At 49.0% G+C, this 14,931-nt stretch overlaps 1 protein-coding gene across 1 annotated transcript in view; it reads right to left on the bottom strand.

The window, feature by feature from the left end:
* The window catches only part of VWA5B1 (von Willebrand factor A domain containing 5B1), a 37,212-nt gene that overhangs the window by 5,321 nt on the left and 16,960 nt on the right, over positions 1–14,931 (bottom strand). Inside the window, exons 11-17 of the mRNA XM_054571440.1 lie at positions 13,314–13,499; positions 10,790–10,973; positions 9,877–10,067; positions 6,156–6,357; positions 5,347–5,661; positions 3,215–3,352; positions 340–450 (exon numbers count right to left, since the gene is read on the bottom strand). Of these exons, the coding sequence (XP_054427415.1) occupies positions 340–450; positions 3,215–3,352; positions 5,347–5,661; positions 6,156–6,357; positions 9,877–10,067; positions 10,790–10,973; positions 13,314–13,499 (1,327 nt within the window). The remainder of the gene's footprint in view (positions 1–339; positions 451–3,214; positions 3,353–5,346; positions 5,662–6,155; positions 6,358–9,876; positions 10,068–10,789; positions 10,974–13,313; positions 13,500–14,931) is intronic.

Genomic DNA, 14,931 nt, shown 5'->3' with positions numbered 1-14,931 from the left:
CAGAGGTTGGAGTCAGGGAATGGCCACTGGGGACGGACATTCAAAGGGCAGAGGCAAAGGGATGGTGTGGGCACGCGGGCAGGGGGCCGTGCTGCCCTCTGGCTCCCAGAGGCTCTCCCAGCAAAGCAGTGCTGAGGGCGGCAGGCTCGGGTCATGCTGCGCCCTCTGCTCATCTCGGGCCTCAGAGAGCCCGTGGCCTTGCCCTGCCCTGGCCTTGCCCTGGCCCTGAGCGCCCGGACCGTGGACTCAGTGAGGCCTTGGACACGAGGAAGCTGTGACTCAGGAGCTCAGGCTCTAGAACACAGCCCAGGTGGCTCTTACTTAGGTTCTGAAATTTGCCATGTCCTGCCAGGGGGTCTTCCCCGAGTGTGGCCGGGGACCGTCCGAAGCCTGCAGAGCCCCGCCAGTGCTGCGTCAGGACCCGAGAGCTGACCATCCGCAACGCAGAGCCTTCATGGAGACAGGAGAAGAGGTCAGGTGGATACAACTGGGCCAGTCCTTTGCCTCCTCCCCAAGGCTGGCAGGAATGATCCTGGCTTCCATCGGTCAGCGTTCCAAAGACAGGAGGGCATTGGACAGGGACAACCATGAGATTTGGAGCCAGAATGACCTGTGTTGGAATCCCAGCCCCATCTTTTAGTAGCTGCATAGGGTGCTAACCACTCTGAGACTTGGTTTTCATATCTGAAAAGTGGGGATAATAATACCTACCTTGCCAGGTAAATTCTACTGCTGAGATAGTGTTCAGGAAGCAGCAATGTTTTCTAGGTAGTTAAAAGGCTGCTTTTCTCAGAAACAGGGCATTTCCCTTCGTTCCCCGTCGCTGTCTCAGGGACCCATGCCCCACTCTCCCCTGCCACAGGCTGGTCGCTGAAGTCCCAGGGCAGCACCAGTGGGGGGCGGGGGGCGGGAGGGGTGGTAGGGAGATAAAGCCACAGCACCCACGTGTGTTTTGGGAAACCCCACTCTAGGGGAACATTAGTAGGTAAGTTATTCTGTAAAAAAATGAAGAGTTCTTTTGGGAAATGAATTTTGAAGAAACCTCATACTCTGAGCCTCTTGATGTATATTAACACCCTAAAGGCTCTGATAAGTTCTGCTGTAAAGAAAGCTTTCGAACTTTATTGAATTCAGTGCTTCCTATTTAAAAATTTTTTTTTATTTTGATTTAAATAAAAAAATTTAAGAGAGGAGAAGGGAGGGAGAAAGAGAAGGCAAGAAATATCAACCAGTTGCCTTCTACATACGTCCCCATCAGGGATCGAGCCAGCAACCCAGGAGAGCAAACAAGTGGCCTTCGCGTTTGTGGGACAACACCAATCAACCGAGCCACACCGGCTGGGACTAGTTCAGTGGTTCCTAAGTGTTTGTTCCTGACCTGGTGTTTCCTACTTTTGTGCTGAATGGCCATTACTGGGATGGGGACGAGGGCTCTAGTGTCCTGGAGCGCACTTTGGGAAGCGCTGGTCCAGACCTTCGGGGATGGCGGGACTTGGGTTAAGACATGCCAGGTCCCTGAACTTGCTAGACTGTGGCTACAGACACTAGGAGCATGGTCAGAGATGGGTGGGAGGGGCAGACATCCCGAACAGGCATGTCCCTGAGGATGACAATGCCCAGTGAATGAGTCTGGCCAGGGAAGCAAAGGCCTGGCTGCTGGCCAGAGCCTGAAATGAGAACCATGGTGATTATAAACAGAAGAGTGAAGGGCACAGGAGGAATAAGGAAAGGCAACATTTTGTTTCCAAACACAATTCTTCCAGGAGGTCTGCTTAAAAAAAAAAAAAAAAAAAGGGACAACAAAGGACAGGAAAATATAATTCAGGGAGTTCACAAACGTGTGAAAACCATTTCACAAAATCCCCCTAAAAACTAAAGAGATTACCCAGATTCTTTCCTCACCTATCGGAATGGCAGGGTTTAGAAAGATAAACAGTAAGTAGTGTTGGTGAGGGTGGATATCTGAGTAACCTTTGGGGCGGGGCCTGTTCGGTGACATTCAGCCCAGTTTTAATGGGCAATTGATCTGTAATCTTCTGAGAGTTCATTAACCCTGAACGGATAACCAAACTGGTGCGCAAAGATGTCCTTTGCAGGGTCATTTACGATAATCAAAAAGGGAATAAAGTGAAGGTCTGATGATGGGGGGCTGGTTCGATAGGTTCTGATAAACCTTAAGAGGCAGTGGAGAGGGGCAGGGGTGGGCACAGACTCTGGAGCCAGGTTCCTGGGGTGCACAGCCTGTCGCTGCCCCTGGTTGCCGCGTGGCCTGGGACAAGTTACTTAATCCCCTCTGTCTCTGTTGACCCGCCTTTAGAATGGGGGTAATAGCATCTACTTTGCAGAGTTGTTCTGAGGATTCAATGACCATATATATATTATTGTGCAAAAATAAATAAAATGGCCCAGCAGAAGTAATGCCTGCTTGAGTGTGGTTGGTAGGGTAATAATATGGGTGTAATAATTTATGGTTTCAATTTGAACATTTCACCTAAAGTGTCATAGGGAGTGCTTGAGTGTGATATTGTTATGTTGCAGAATTACATGCTTACGATTTGGTAATAAAAGATTTTGTAATAAAAAGGGGCGTTATTTGTGCTGGACTATATATATATATATATGCACTCTCTAACTGACTATTACTATGCTGGTATTTCCCTGCAGTGGAAGGTGCTTCAGCTGTTAAAATGATGATACAGATTCACCGTTACTGAAAGATATTTTCTACACCTATACTTCATAAGATATAGCACATATTGGTATGATCCAATTCAGGCAAAATTACATTTTTTGACTTCTCTACATGTAGATATCTGTAGAGAGAAAGCCTGGAAAGATAGTCGCACCAAAGAGGTAATTAGTACTCATTTCTGAATGACTGTCACCTTCAGTCACTTTTATTTATTTTATGTCTTTCTTTATTTTGGAATGTTCTACAGTGAGCCTGTGTCATTGCCCTAATGGGAAAAATTCAGTGAAGTCATATTTATTGGGTGGGAATAAGGGAGTGGGATGGTTTCACAGCCTTTGGCAGAGCAGTAGGATACGGCGCACGTGCTTGTGGTGGCTAAACCATCCCCGGGGGCCTCTTTGCTTCCAGGCCCTTCCTTGCATCCCTCCCTGCCCCTCTGGGCGCCTTTCTATCCCAGCCACCTCCCCCAGCCCACGGGGGCTGCCTGGCACGCAGGAGTGCCTAGCCACCCACCTGCCTTACCAGAGCTGGGGTATGCCACCACGGTGGGCAGGTACCGCCTCTTGCTCATGTCCACAGGCACGAAGGCGGTGTACTTGCTGATGATGTTGCAGGCCTTGCTGGTGTGCACGGCGTTCACCTGGTAGCGGCGGCTGGACCCTGCCGAAGGGGAAGCTGGAGTCACTGTGTGGACTCAGAAGGTTCTTTCTGACACAGAAGCCCTGGGAGCTAAAAGGAAAGCTAGACCAGTGGTCCCCATCTTTAGGATCAAATAAGCCCTTCAAATCAAGGCGTTGCCAATTTGCCAACTAAGAACATAAAAAAAAAACACCCCAAGATTATTATTCTCCATTATCATTTCATAAAATAAGGACATTTTAATGTAGAAGAGGTAAGACATCTAAGAATAAAAAGGACATTACTTTCCTTAAATAACTAGTGTTATTTGAAAAAACAAAACCCTCTGTGCTGTCTGTATTTTCTATTTTCATTTTGTAGCTGTCTGATGAGACTCTTGCTGCAGGACTTCATAGGCCTCCTGGCCGAGTGGTGGCCAGTGGCCCGGCCCGCTGGGACAATTCAGCAGAGAAGGCTGAAAACCAGAGGACTGCGGCGAGCACAGGGTCGCCCAGTGAGTGAGTAAAGGCCCTGATCCAGGCTTAGGCAGGTCTGTTCCCAAGCTCTTTCCACTCAACAGGTTAGCAGTGCCTGTGGCTTGCCACCTCCAAAGGGGCCGAGCGAGGGTCTAGGACACAAAGAACGGACGTGGTTTGCAAACCGTTAGGTGAAGTGCTCTTAGGAAAAAAATAACGTATTACACAATGTTAAAATAAAAGCCAAACAGAGATCAGCCTTGAAAATCCCACGAGTAGACAAAATCAGTTTAGTTATACAAACAAAGTTTAATTTAGCTCATTTTGCAAGACTAACTTGACCTGGGTCATTTCTTGCTTCTGCCTCTGGAACTTGAACGGTTTCCCAAGGTTGATATAAGGTAACCACCGAAGATTCCAGTATATAACCAATCACCACGCAGAGTGAATTGGCACTGCCTCCTCACTACATAAGCTGCTTTAGAACAATATAGCCCTGAGCCTCATTCTGTGTTTTGGTTTGGGAGCTCTTGGTTTGCAAGCTGTCTTTTTGGTGTGTGTGTAATAAACTTTTACTTATTACTACTTCAGTGACTCATTGGTTTTACTTTAGTTATTTTTGAAATATTTGCAACAAAAATACACATAATGTAAAATATAAGCCATATTACATACATAAAGCATAAACTATAACAAATAAATAGATCTGTTCTCTCTTTATATCTACATCTATTCTTCAAGTGAGCTCCATCAGGATCCCAGGAGTCACTTTTTATGAAATGTTTGCCCCAATTCCTGAACTAAATTAGCTTCCCCACCACTCTTGTTATACAATCTCTTATATCTGTGTATTTCTTTTTAATTGCACTTAGGACAAATGCAGTCAATTAATTGTGTGTATACATATTTGATTAATGTCGGCTTCCCTGCTAGCCTGTGCCAAGCGGTGGAAAGTAAGGGCAGGGATGGGTGGTCGCTGCGCACAGCCCCAAGCCTGGCCGCCAGCTGGCCCGCTTTCAATAAGTGGCGTTGATGAGTGAGTGAGTGGACCGACTAGATGGGGTTCTGTGGGAAGGTACATGTGGTCGCAGGGGAGCATGGCAGGTGGAAGAGGGCTGTCCCCATTGTTCTGTCTCAGAGGGCGCTGTAGGCAGAAGCCTTGAGAAGTGAGGAGGGGTGGGGACCACTAGCAGAGGGGAAGGAGGGAGGAGAGGAGGGGACAGATTGCCGGGCGGGGGTGGGGGTGGGGCTGGAGGAGCCTAGGGCTGGTTGGAGGAGAGGGGCTCTTGGAGGCAAGGGGTGGGCGCAGATCGAGGAAAGGATGGAGCCCAGGGCTGTGTTGGAGGAAGGCGGCGCCAGGGGTGAGGGTAGGCACCTGGAGGCCGTGTTGCAGTGGGGAGGTGGAGCTTGGGCAGCGGCATCTCTGGGGGTAAGGGTGGGGTTGGGGTGGGGGTGGAGAGCCTGGAGTGGGGTTAGCGGGGTGGGGCATTGGGCGGGGCTTGAGAAGGACGGGGCAGGCCACCCCCCGCCCGCCCCTCGCCCCTAGCCCCCCACGCTCGCCTTGCTCTATCTCGCGCTCGCGTTCAGCCAGCTGCTCGAAGTCGCGGATGATGGCGCGGGCAGCCAGGTGGTGGAAGGTCTCGCTCCAAAGGTCGGCGTCGTGCGTGCCATCCCGCTCGGGGCCAGGGGGCCCCAGCTCGAAGCTCACTTCCCATTGCAAAAGTTGGCTGCCACGCAGGCCCTTGACCACAGCCTTTCCCAGCACGGGGTCTGGTATGGCTGACCTGCCGGCACTGGCCTGCTCCTCGAACTCCGCCAGGGACTCCCAGTCCAAGGACGTCTCTGTCTCCAAGGCGGAGGGGTGATGGGACGGTTCTGTGGGTGAAGGGACAAGCAGGCCGTGCTTCGAGCTGGGGGACAGAGGGCGAACTCCCCGGAACATCATCTCTTGCCAAGGCAAGGACACCCCTAAGCAAGTACAGTATAATACCCCCTCCTACTCCCAGGGAACACGAAACTCCTTCCCTAGAACAGATGGGGTGGCTTGGGCTTGTTCCCGAGAATGGGACAGATCCACCTCCCAGGAAGCCAGTACCTGAGGGAGTCAGGTAAAATGGGGGCTGGGGTGCGGAGCAGGGAAATGCAGCCCCAGGGACGACGTCTAGAAGGACACAGGCAGCCCCAGGGCCAGGTTGACTGGGGTAGAGTGGGGCTGGCGGGATCCTCCGGGACAGAGGGGGCCACAGCAGACTCTTTCCAGCCGTGAAACGGCACAGGCACTGGTCCTCCGGACCCGTCATCTGAAGTCAGGCCACAGCCAAGGAGTCCTCCCTGACCCCAATCAAATCCCACACCCTGAGGACACTTACCTGGGTCCCCAGGGCTGTGGCTGTCTGAGGCGGGCTTCATGCTGGACCCAAGATCCAGCTCTCTCATGGGGTTCCAGGCCTGGGGCTCCTGGCCAGAGGGCAGGAAGGGCTGGCAGCCTTGGGGCAGCAGAGAGGGCCTGCGGGCCCCGGGGCCCCGGAGTTTGGGGCCCTGGCACAGGTCCGGACTGCTGTTCAGGAAGGACTAGGAGGGCAAGAGGAAGAGGAGGCCGGCCCCCTTACCTCCACCCCAGCCACAGCTCTTTCCCTGGGCGTCCCAGCCCCTCCTGGGGGACTGCCCTTACAGTCCCCCAGGACAAACGACCTGCTCTCCACCACCCACGAGAGACATCAACATGAAAATCCCAACCAGGGATTGAGTCCAAACCATGGAAAACCATGGAAAAATCACGTATCACGGGTAATATTCTAAACTCACTTATTTTTGCCATAAAGTTTAAAACTTTTTGGAGTGTTGTGAAAAATAACCTTTTCCTTGTCTTCTCATACGTCATGCTTAAAAGACCTTTCCCACTAAAAAAAATTCCTGTAGAATTTTTGTGAGTTTGTTTTGTTTGTTTGTTTAAATCTTTGATTCACATGAAGTCTATTTTCATGTAAGGAAATAGAAACAAGCCTTTTCCTTGATTTCTTGAATAGTGCAAATCCCAGCACCATTTATGGAATACGGTTCACTTATTGGCTCCCTCGGGTTTATCAATCCCCCGCCCCATGCTGACAGAGCTCTCACGCACATTGAGTTTTATTTCCAGACTTTCTGTCCTGTTTTGTGGATTTAATCTATTGTTGTCTCAGCACAAAATAAAAACATCCAAAGGCAAGGGATAAACTGGAAAATATATTTGCAACATGCACGACAAAGATCATTTTCAAGAAGATGCTCTTATAAATCACTGGTGGGGGTGGAAATAAACCCAATAAAATAATGGGTTGAGGGCATTTACAGGCAGTTTACAGAAAAAGTATCCAATAAACCCATGAAAAAATGCTCAGCTTCTTGGCTGCTGCTCTAAGTTAAAATGGATTGCGATCTCCCCCACTTACCAGACTGACAAATACCTAAATATTTGATGGCACCCAGTGTGGTCAGTGGGGAGACAGGGCCTCGGATGGGCTGCTGGCGGAGTGCGTGCCGGCACACGTGTGGGGGGAAACTATGCAGCCATGTGCTGTCTGTCGGCATTAAAAAGGCACGAGCTCCTCCGACCCAGCAATTCCACTTTTAGGAATTGAATCCTGAGGAAATGCACGAGGCTGCAAATATCGATGTACATGTACTCTATATTTGTTGCAGATTTGTTTATTAAAAAAAGGTTTTGCGAACATGCAGAAACTATCTACGCATCCTTCAACAAGGCTGGCAAGTAAGTCATGCTTCGTCTGCGTGTTGGCGCACCACACAACACTGCAGTGGAAGAGGCAGGGTTTTTAAACTCATAGGGGAAGATAGAACTTATTTAAAAAATTGCAACTGTTCTCTATTCTGATTGTGGAAATAGTTATATGACTATTTGCTAAAACTCATAGAGCTATTCACCAAAGTGAGTAATTTTATTGAATGTAAAAAAGTGAATTAAGATGTCATTAGAAAAGTAATTTGGAGGGAAGTGTGTACACGTGGTTATTTAAAACATCTCCATGTGTTGCGAACGTGTGTGTATAAGCATGCACACACAGTGTTTCTGGAAGGAAACAATAAAAACTAAGTGGGTCTGGGCCCTGGAAAGAAGGACTTTTCTTTTTCCTTTATTCTCAATGGAACTGTGTGAGGGTTTTTATGGAAAACTCTGAGTTTTCATTCCTTTTGTAATGAAAGAATATTAAGTTAATTAACAATGGATTTTGTGTCTCTAACAACATGGGCATTGCCTGGTAGGAAATGGAGGTGCAAAGGTGATAACAGAGAGAAAAACTGTTTCTAAGTTTTTTAGGCCAACAGTTAACTGTGGGTTTTTTCCCATCTCTATCAAATAGTGATTGGGAAGGGGACCGCACCTCTCTATGGGGGCTCCTTGGGGCAGGGGCTGAGGTGCTCCGTCCTGTCTCCTCTGGGCCTGAGGTCCTGGGATGGTACAAGGGTGTGGGAGGAGACAGGGACTGGCCGCTCTCAGGACGGCCTCAGTGGGAGCTGCTACCTGGCGAGGGCTGCTGGGTCCGGAGGGGAGATCCCTCACCCTACATCCCTCATCAGAGACTGGGATTCCCCCCCGCCTGTGTCCCACCATCACCATGACACAGAGAAATAGAAGCTGCTACAGCTTCCATGGCAATAGGTTAGTCTCAGGTTCAGCCCTTCAACCAGCCAGGGGCTGCAGGGAGTGTGTACTGAGGCGCGTGCATCTGCGTGTGTGTTCGTACAAGTTCGTGCAAGTGTGTTGGGAGAATCAGACTGGGGAAGGAGCCGAGCAGGGGATGGGGCAGCGATGAGCAAAGATGGTCCAGGAGGAAAGGAAATCCAAGCTGCCCAGAGCTCTCACCAAGTAGAGTTGCATTTAAAGGACACCTACTGTGTGCCTGGTGCTGCACCAGGTACTCAATCTCTTATTGCCCTGAACCTGCAAGGACCCTCCACTTACAGTTGGCTCCCGATAAATATCTGCTGATGGCTGTTAGTGCAACCATCTGCATAAGCTATTCTGCCTGTTTCACAGGTGAAGAAATTGTAGCTCAGAGCGGTTAAAAGTAACACGTTTGAGGAACAAAGTCTGCCTGACTCCAAGGTCAGCATCTTCTAACTGCATCCCTGGTTAAGGACAGAGAAGGGCCTTGGGGACCAGGTGGCAGCGTCTGCCACTGAGGAGTGTTGTGGCTCATGTGTCTGTGGAGGCGGGGAGGGATGGAGGTGGTGGGTGGGGGTGGGGAACGAAAGGCAGGAACCACAGACTCACCATGGCAGAGCTGCCTAAAGCCCATTCTTAAGAAAATGAGTAAGGCGTGCAGATAATCCCAGGCACCAGTTTGGTTTAGGACAATGTTTCTCAGCCTGGTGGATTTGTCCCTGTCCCCTGGGGACATTTGGCCACGTCTGCAGACATTTTTAGTTGTCATGACTGGGGGTGGTGGTGGTACCGGCATTCATTTGACAGAGGCCAGGGATGCCATCGAATTTTCTACAATACACAAGATGGTCTCACAACCAAGAATGAGCACGTCTGCAGTCCTGAGACTGAGATACTCTGGTCTAGCGGGACAGGGGGTGACTGGTCCTGCTGTGGGTCTAACCCAGGGATGACCTCTGTCCCGGGCGAAGGCACAACCCTTGGGATTTGCAGAAGGTGCGGCGTGAAGGAGGGGGAAGCCAGGGTTTTGGGTTGCAGTCTCCTGACTAGGCGCGTGACCCTGGGTGAGTCAGTTTACCTCTCTGGCTTTTAATTTCCACATGTGTACAGAGTCAGGGTGGCCAGCCCCACACTCCCTCCTTTCCCAGGGGCGTAATAGCATCAAGTGGGAGAGTGGATGGGGGTGCTCCTCTCCAGCTGGGAAGTGTCGTGTGCATAGAATGGGTGATGTCATTGACCAATGGGTGTCATTATTAGGAGGGTGTCATTAGGGGTCAGGCAGGTGAAGGTCCAGAAAAAGAAAGAAGAGATGACTCACTTCTCAGTATAAGTTGTGGACAGTCTCCATCCTCTTGGCTGAAGCAGGAGACACAGCTCATCCCGCCCACGACTGCCCCCAACTCCAACCTGCCCTGCTTGGGTACCTGCATATCGATCTGCCACTGCAGGGCATTTGGGCTGGGCTGGTTGGTGAGGTCTTGCAGCTTAGATTTCCGCAGTGGGTATCTCCTGCCAGCTGTTGTGGGGTCGCTGGCTGTGGTGGCCCTTGGGGAGGGCTTGTGGTTGGTGATCTGGTTGGTGCTATACGCCCGCCGTCGCTGGGAGAGGTCCAGACCTGGACAGGGGTGGTGATACAGGAGCCGCCAGAGTGGGGAAAGAGGGGTTTGACTACCTTTTCATGCTTGGAAACTTCTTGAGTTTTCCGTGGCTCACCTACTGAAATACGTTCCAGTGCCTCACCTGGCTTTCAAAGCCCTGCCTGACCTGGCCCTAATCTATCACCCAGTGACTCTCCTTTCTGCATATTTCCAGGGTTCTACATGCTCCAAACACAGTAGATGAGTATCCAGTTGTGTATGTATTGTCTAGGTGTCACACGGTCACACAGTGCTCAGGCAGTGTGTGCTGCCTAGAGTCTTCTGTGGCCCCATGTTCCTCTGCTTTCTATCAGAACTCAGGCCAACTGTATCTCTCTCACTATATGGAGAGCTTCTGAAGAACAGGTGCCACATTCGAGTCACTTTTGCTCTCACAGGACTTAGCCTTGGTAGGAGATCAGTGAATACCCTCTGAATGGAAACGAACACCTTCAAGTGGCTTTGGAAGCAGACAGAGCTACACTCTTTACCTGTGCTCTACCTCTTTCAAGTTCCACGAGCTGAGCCAAGTTACCTAAATTCCCTACCTCAGTTTCCTCCTCTGTAAAGTAGGGAGTACCCAACTCTGTAGCTGCTAACTATTCAAGGAGATTGTTTGTATAAAGTGCTTGGCACATAGTCAGTGCTCAGTAAAATGTAGCAATTGTGGCTTCTGGAGAAGGGAGAGCAGCAGACTTACCAGGGTTGGCGGTGGAGTCTCTGCTGGAAGGCCGGGCGTCTGGGGCCTGCCTCTGGCTGAAGGGAGCCCCCGAGCTCTTGGCACAATCTCCGCTGTCTGAGCCGGGCGCCTCATCCTGCGACTGGTAGAAGACAGAGCTGCCCGACTCCTGAGAGTGCAGCATGTTGTATCGTGTCCTCTTGTCCTGGAGGAAGGGAGAGAAAGGGGGCTGGGGGTGGGGCTAGATGTCAGGAAGGCCATGCACAGAGCAGCAGGCCGTGTGGGAGGACGTGGTGGAGTCCATCCTGGAGTCTTGCTTGGGGAATCTGGGCAGACTTCTCTGTTTAAGAGATGGCCAATGGAAACAACTTCATATCACTTATGTTGTTTATGTTTTTAATTATCTTCTCTGTTAAAATTTTAAAGATATAATTCTAAATGGCACTGCTGTTTCCAAACAGGTAAACAAAATGAAAAGAATGAACCATCTGTTCCTTCCATTCCATTTTCCATAATGTAAACACATATAGAAAACATAAAGGCTCCTGGGGGCCATTTTTGCTTTACCAAAAGTGGACCATGTCACTTACATTTAGCACTTATCTTGAATTGTGCACTTAAAGTATTTTGGAAATCCTGCATGTCAACTATTCTTTTAAACTTTTAACTGCACAATATTCTGCCACCCCTTACTGTTAAGCATTCATTTTGTGGCTATATGTATTACATTTAATGTTTTATTAGTCAAAACAGCAATGTGTCATCCATTGATAAACGAAAGGTCATAACAGAGGATACAAAAAACACAGAGAAAACTCTGTTAACTTCTGTTCCTTCAACAGAAAGTGAGGCCTGATCGGATAACCAAAGTATAAATCACCCAGTGTAGGAAAGAGGACAAAGTAGAAGAGGAAAAGAGAAGTAGAAAATACCTTTGGACAAGAAAAAGAGGTGTGTGAAGTGTTGGGATTTACAAAAGAAAATTAGAAAACAAACTGACCAGTTCAGTTGTACAAATTGTTGTCCCTCTTTCTTAATAACTAAGTTTGTTTGATGAGAAGTTCATATTCTTGCTATGAAATCATTTGTAATCATGTTTTCACAATAATTTCCTGCTTCATGTAACATCAAACAACATTTTGGGAGAGAGGGAGCATCAATATGCAGCCATAAGTTTTTTTGCCATCATAAAAAAATGCTACAATACATCCTTGGACATAACTCCATTATATCACTTTTATTTTTATCTGATAGATCCTTAGAAGGGATTCCTGGGTTGAAAAGTTGTATCTTTCTAGTTACATGGGTTATTTCTAGATTGCATTCCAGGGAGGCAAGCCATGTTTATACTAACAACGTATGAGGGTGGTAGCCTTTACCCGACAGTCTACTAGTGGCAAGAGAAAACTTTGCCAGGCTCTTGTGAAAGGAAAGGAGGCTGGGTTGATGGTGCCTTCTAGTGGTAGGATCTGTTGTGAATATGTTACCTCCCAGAACTCCAGGAAGGATCTAGACTGTGTGAAGACTTGACCAGCATTTTGTTCAGCATTGTCTCCCTGCACTTGAACACTTCATTCCCACAACATATTTACCATTATTGACCACAGTTCTTAAGAGATCTTGTAACATTCTAAAATCTGGAAATTTCACATAAGATTCTAACTTCTCTCGAAATATCGAGAACACATTCAACAAAGGTCCCACATTCTTGCACAGCAACGTTTCTCAGAGCTGAGTAAGGGCTGCCTAATTTTGACAGCACGAGATACCCCATTTGTCGCAGTCCTCACCACTCCTTATTGCCTCTCTCTGAACTCAGTGATAACTGTTATACCTCATGGCATCTACCCCTTCTAAATTGCAAGTCCATTCCACTCATTTCCTATCTTCCCAGTCCCTCCACATACTGAGTTTGTGACTTTTGCTTAAAAACAAAACAAGCTGATGCATTCTTCCATCATCAGGCGGAGTGGCGAGACTCGCTAACAAGGGAAGATGAGTGAAGAATTCTCAGGACCTCACACATTTCAGCATAAATCCCACCTCCCTCTGAGAAGTTCCCCACTTTATCCCATTCCTGTCCCCACAAAGAAGAAAATCATCTGTGTAAATAAACAAAATACCAGCTCATTGAAGAAGCTAAGACCTGACTAGAGTGTCTGTGGAAGGAAACCCGAGTGAGTTGTTCTGAACTAAATTGTTCATCAAAATCTCTTCAGGCAGATTATGTGAAATGAAGGTTCCTGGGCTTTATCCTCAGAGATTTTAACTCAGTGGACCCGGGCTAGAGTTAGGACTCTGCAATGTAAACATGTTCCCCATGTTCTTCCACTGCAGGGCGTCTTGAGAACCTCACATTGAGGCAGGAGCATTTACTGAAGCAGCATCACATGAAACAAATACCCATGGCTGGGCAACTCTTCCTCAGAGCTGTAACCCAGGTCCTACTCGTTCCTGCCTGCCATGACCAATCTTTCCTGCTAGGATGGCTTTGTGGGCAGGTCTCTGGGCCCCCACGGACCCCTGGCATTCCTAAGATACTTACAGATCTGGAACTGGAGGTGTACAAGGAGGCATCACACACAATGCCATAGCCCACCAGCCGTTCTCCAGGGAAGAGGGTGCTGGTGCTGACAGGGGAGATCAGCACTTCAGTGGTCTCAGGGAAGACCCACTCCACAGTCACATCGCTCAGGACTGGGGACATGGCCTTCTTCAGGGACTTGACCATCTGTTGGGCGGGATCAGAGCACAGGTTGGGAGATGCGTGAGCAGGGGTGTGCCCAGGTGAGAAGCATGGAGACCAGGTGGGAATGGCCATGCGGGGACATGAGCAGGGAAGGCGTGATCAGAGGCCTAGCGGTGGCTCACCTACACCTACCACCTACCAGTGAACATGCCGCTTCTTAGGCTCCTAGCATGTCAGAGTTGGAGCAAGTTTTTGTTGTTAATCTTTTCTAAGCTTAGCATTTTATAAGTGAGAAAATCCAAGTCTCACAGTAGGATTGTGACCAGTCCAGGGCACACAGAACTTGTGCCAAAACATGGACTAAACAGTGATCTTGAACAAGTCAGTTTGCTTTCCTTGGCCTCATTTTCCCCATTTGTTAAATTGAGTTAGGAATTCTCAACTCTTAATAATGTTGGGCGGATTGTCTGAGATACTGGATTTGAAGTATCTGTCACTTGATAGGTGTTCAATAAGTGACAGCTATAGCTTGGCCTCATGTACCCTGATTTCCTCAGATGTACTGCAAGGCTGGAGAAACGTGATTTGGGGATTGTTGGAGGCAGAAGAAGTGCATTCTCAAATCTCCCTTCAGGAGCTCTGGCTGGTGCAGCTCAGTGGATTGAGTGCCAGCCTGAGAACCAAAGGGTTGCCAGTTTAATTCCCAGTCAGGGCACATGCCTGGGGTGCAGACCAGGCCCCCAGTAGGGGGTATGTGAGAGATTTCTCTCCTCCTCTCTTTCTCCCTCCCTTCTTCTCTCTCTAAAAAAGTAAATAAATAAAATCTTTTAAAAAACATCTCTTCAAGAGAAACAGGTGAGTCTCCTGATACAGTGCCCCAGCTTTGGAGCCAAGACCATGCCTCTCCCTGGAAACTCCTGGGCAATGAAGCATGGCAGGGATCCTAGTGCCTGGCATTTCAGCTCAACATGGACTACGTGGTGGGCAACGCTTGCTCCCCATCGGGTTGGCTGCGACCACGCCAGACCTGCACCACAGGCTGAGACTCTCCCTGACCGAGACTGCTTCCTTCCTCCCTCCCCTTTCACAGGCGTTGCATCTGCATCCTACACTCTGAATGTTCCTTCCTGTTTCCTCCTTTTTCCTCTTTCACAAGTGTTGCCCTCCAATGAACTTCTTGCGCTCTTAACTCCAGCTGTGTCTGGTTCCTGGGCTGACACAGGGATTTTTTAGGGGTTGGATTATTTGTGCCAATTGTGCAGGAAATGGAGAGGAGACTATAATCCCCTTGATTTCTGGGCCCTTTAGATCCTTCTGAGCTATGATTTGTCACGATCAGGGACATGGTCAGAAATGACTCCAAACATAACCCCACAAAATGCAGTGCCCCTTCAGGAGCCCCGGTCCCGCCCAGCCAATGGATGGAGCGTGTGGCCCAGTGGCTTGGGACCAGGTGATCTAGAAGCCTGTACCA

This window comes from Pteronotus mesoamericanus, unplaced genomic scaffold (genome assembly GCF_021234165.1).
Source record: "Pteronotus mesoamericanus isolate MK-2021 breed Mesoamerican mustached bat unplaced genomic scaffold, CSHL_Meso_final contig_221, whole genome shotgun sequence".
In the NCBI taxonomy this organism is placed as follows: Eukaryota; Metazoa; Chordata; class Mammalia; order Chiroptera; family Mormoopidae; genus Pteronotus; species Pteronotus mesoamericanus.
This window is presented reverse-complemented; position numbering and strand designations above follow the sequence as displayed.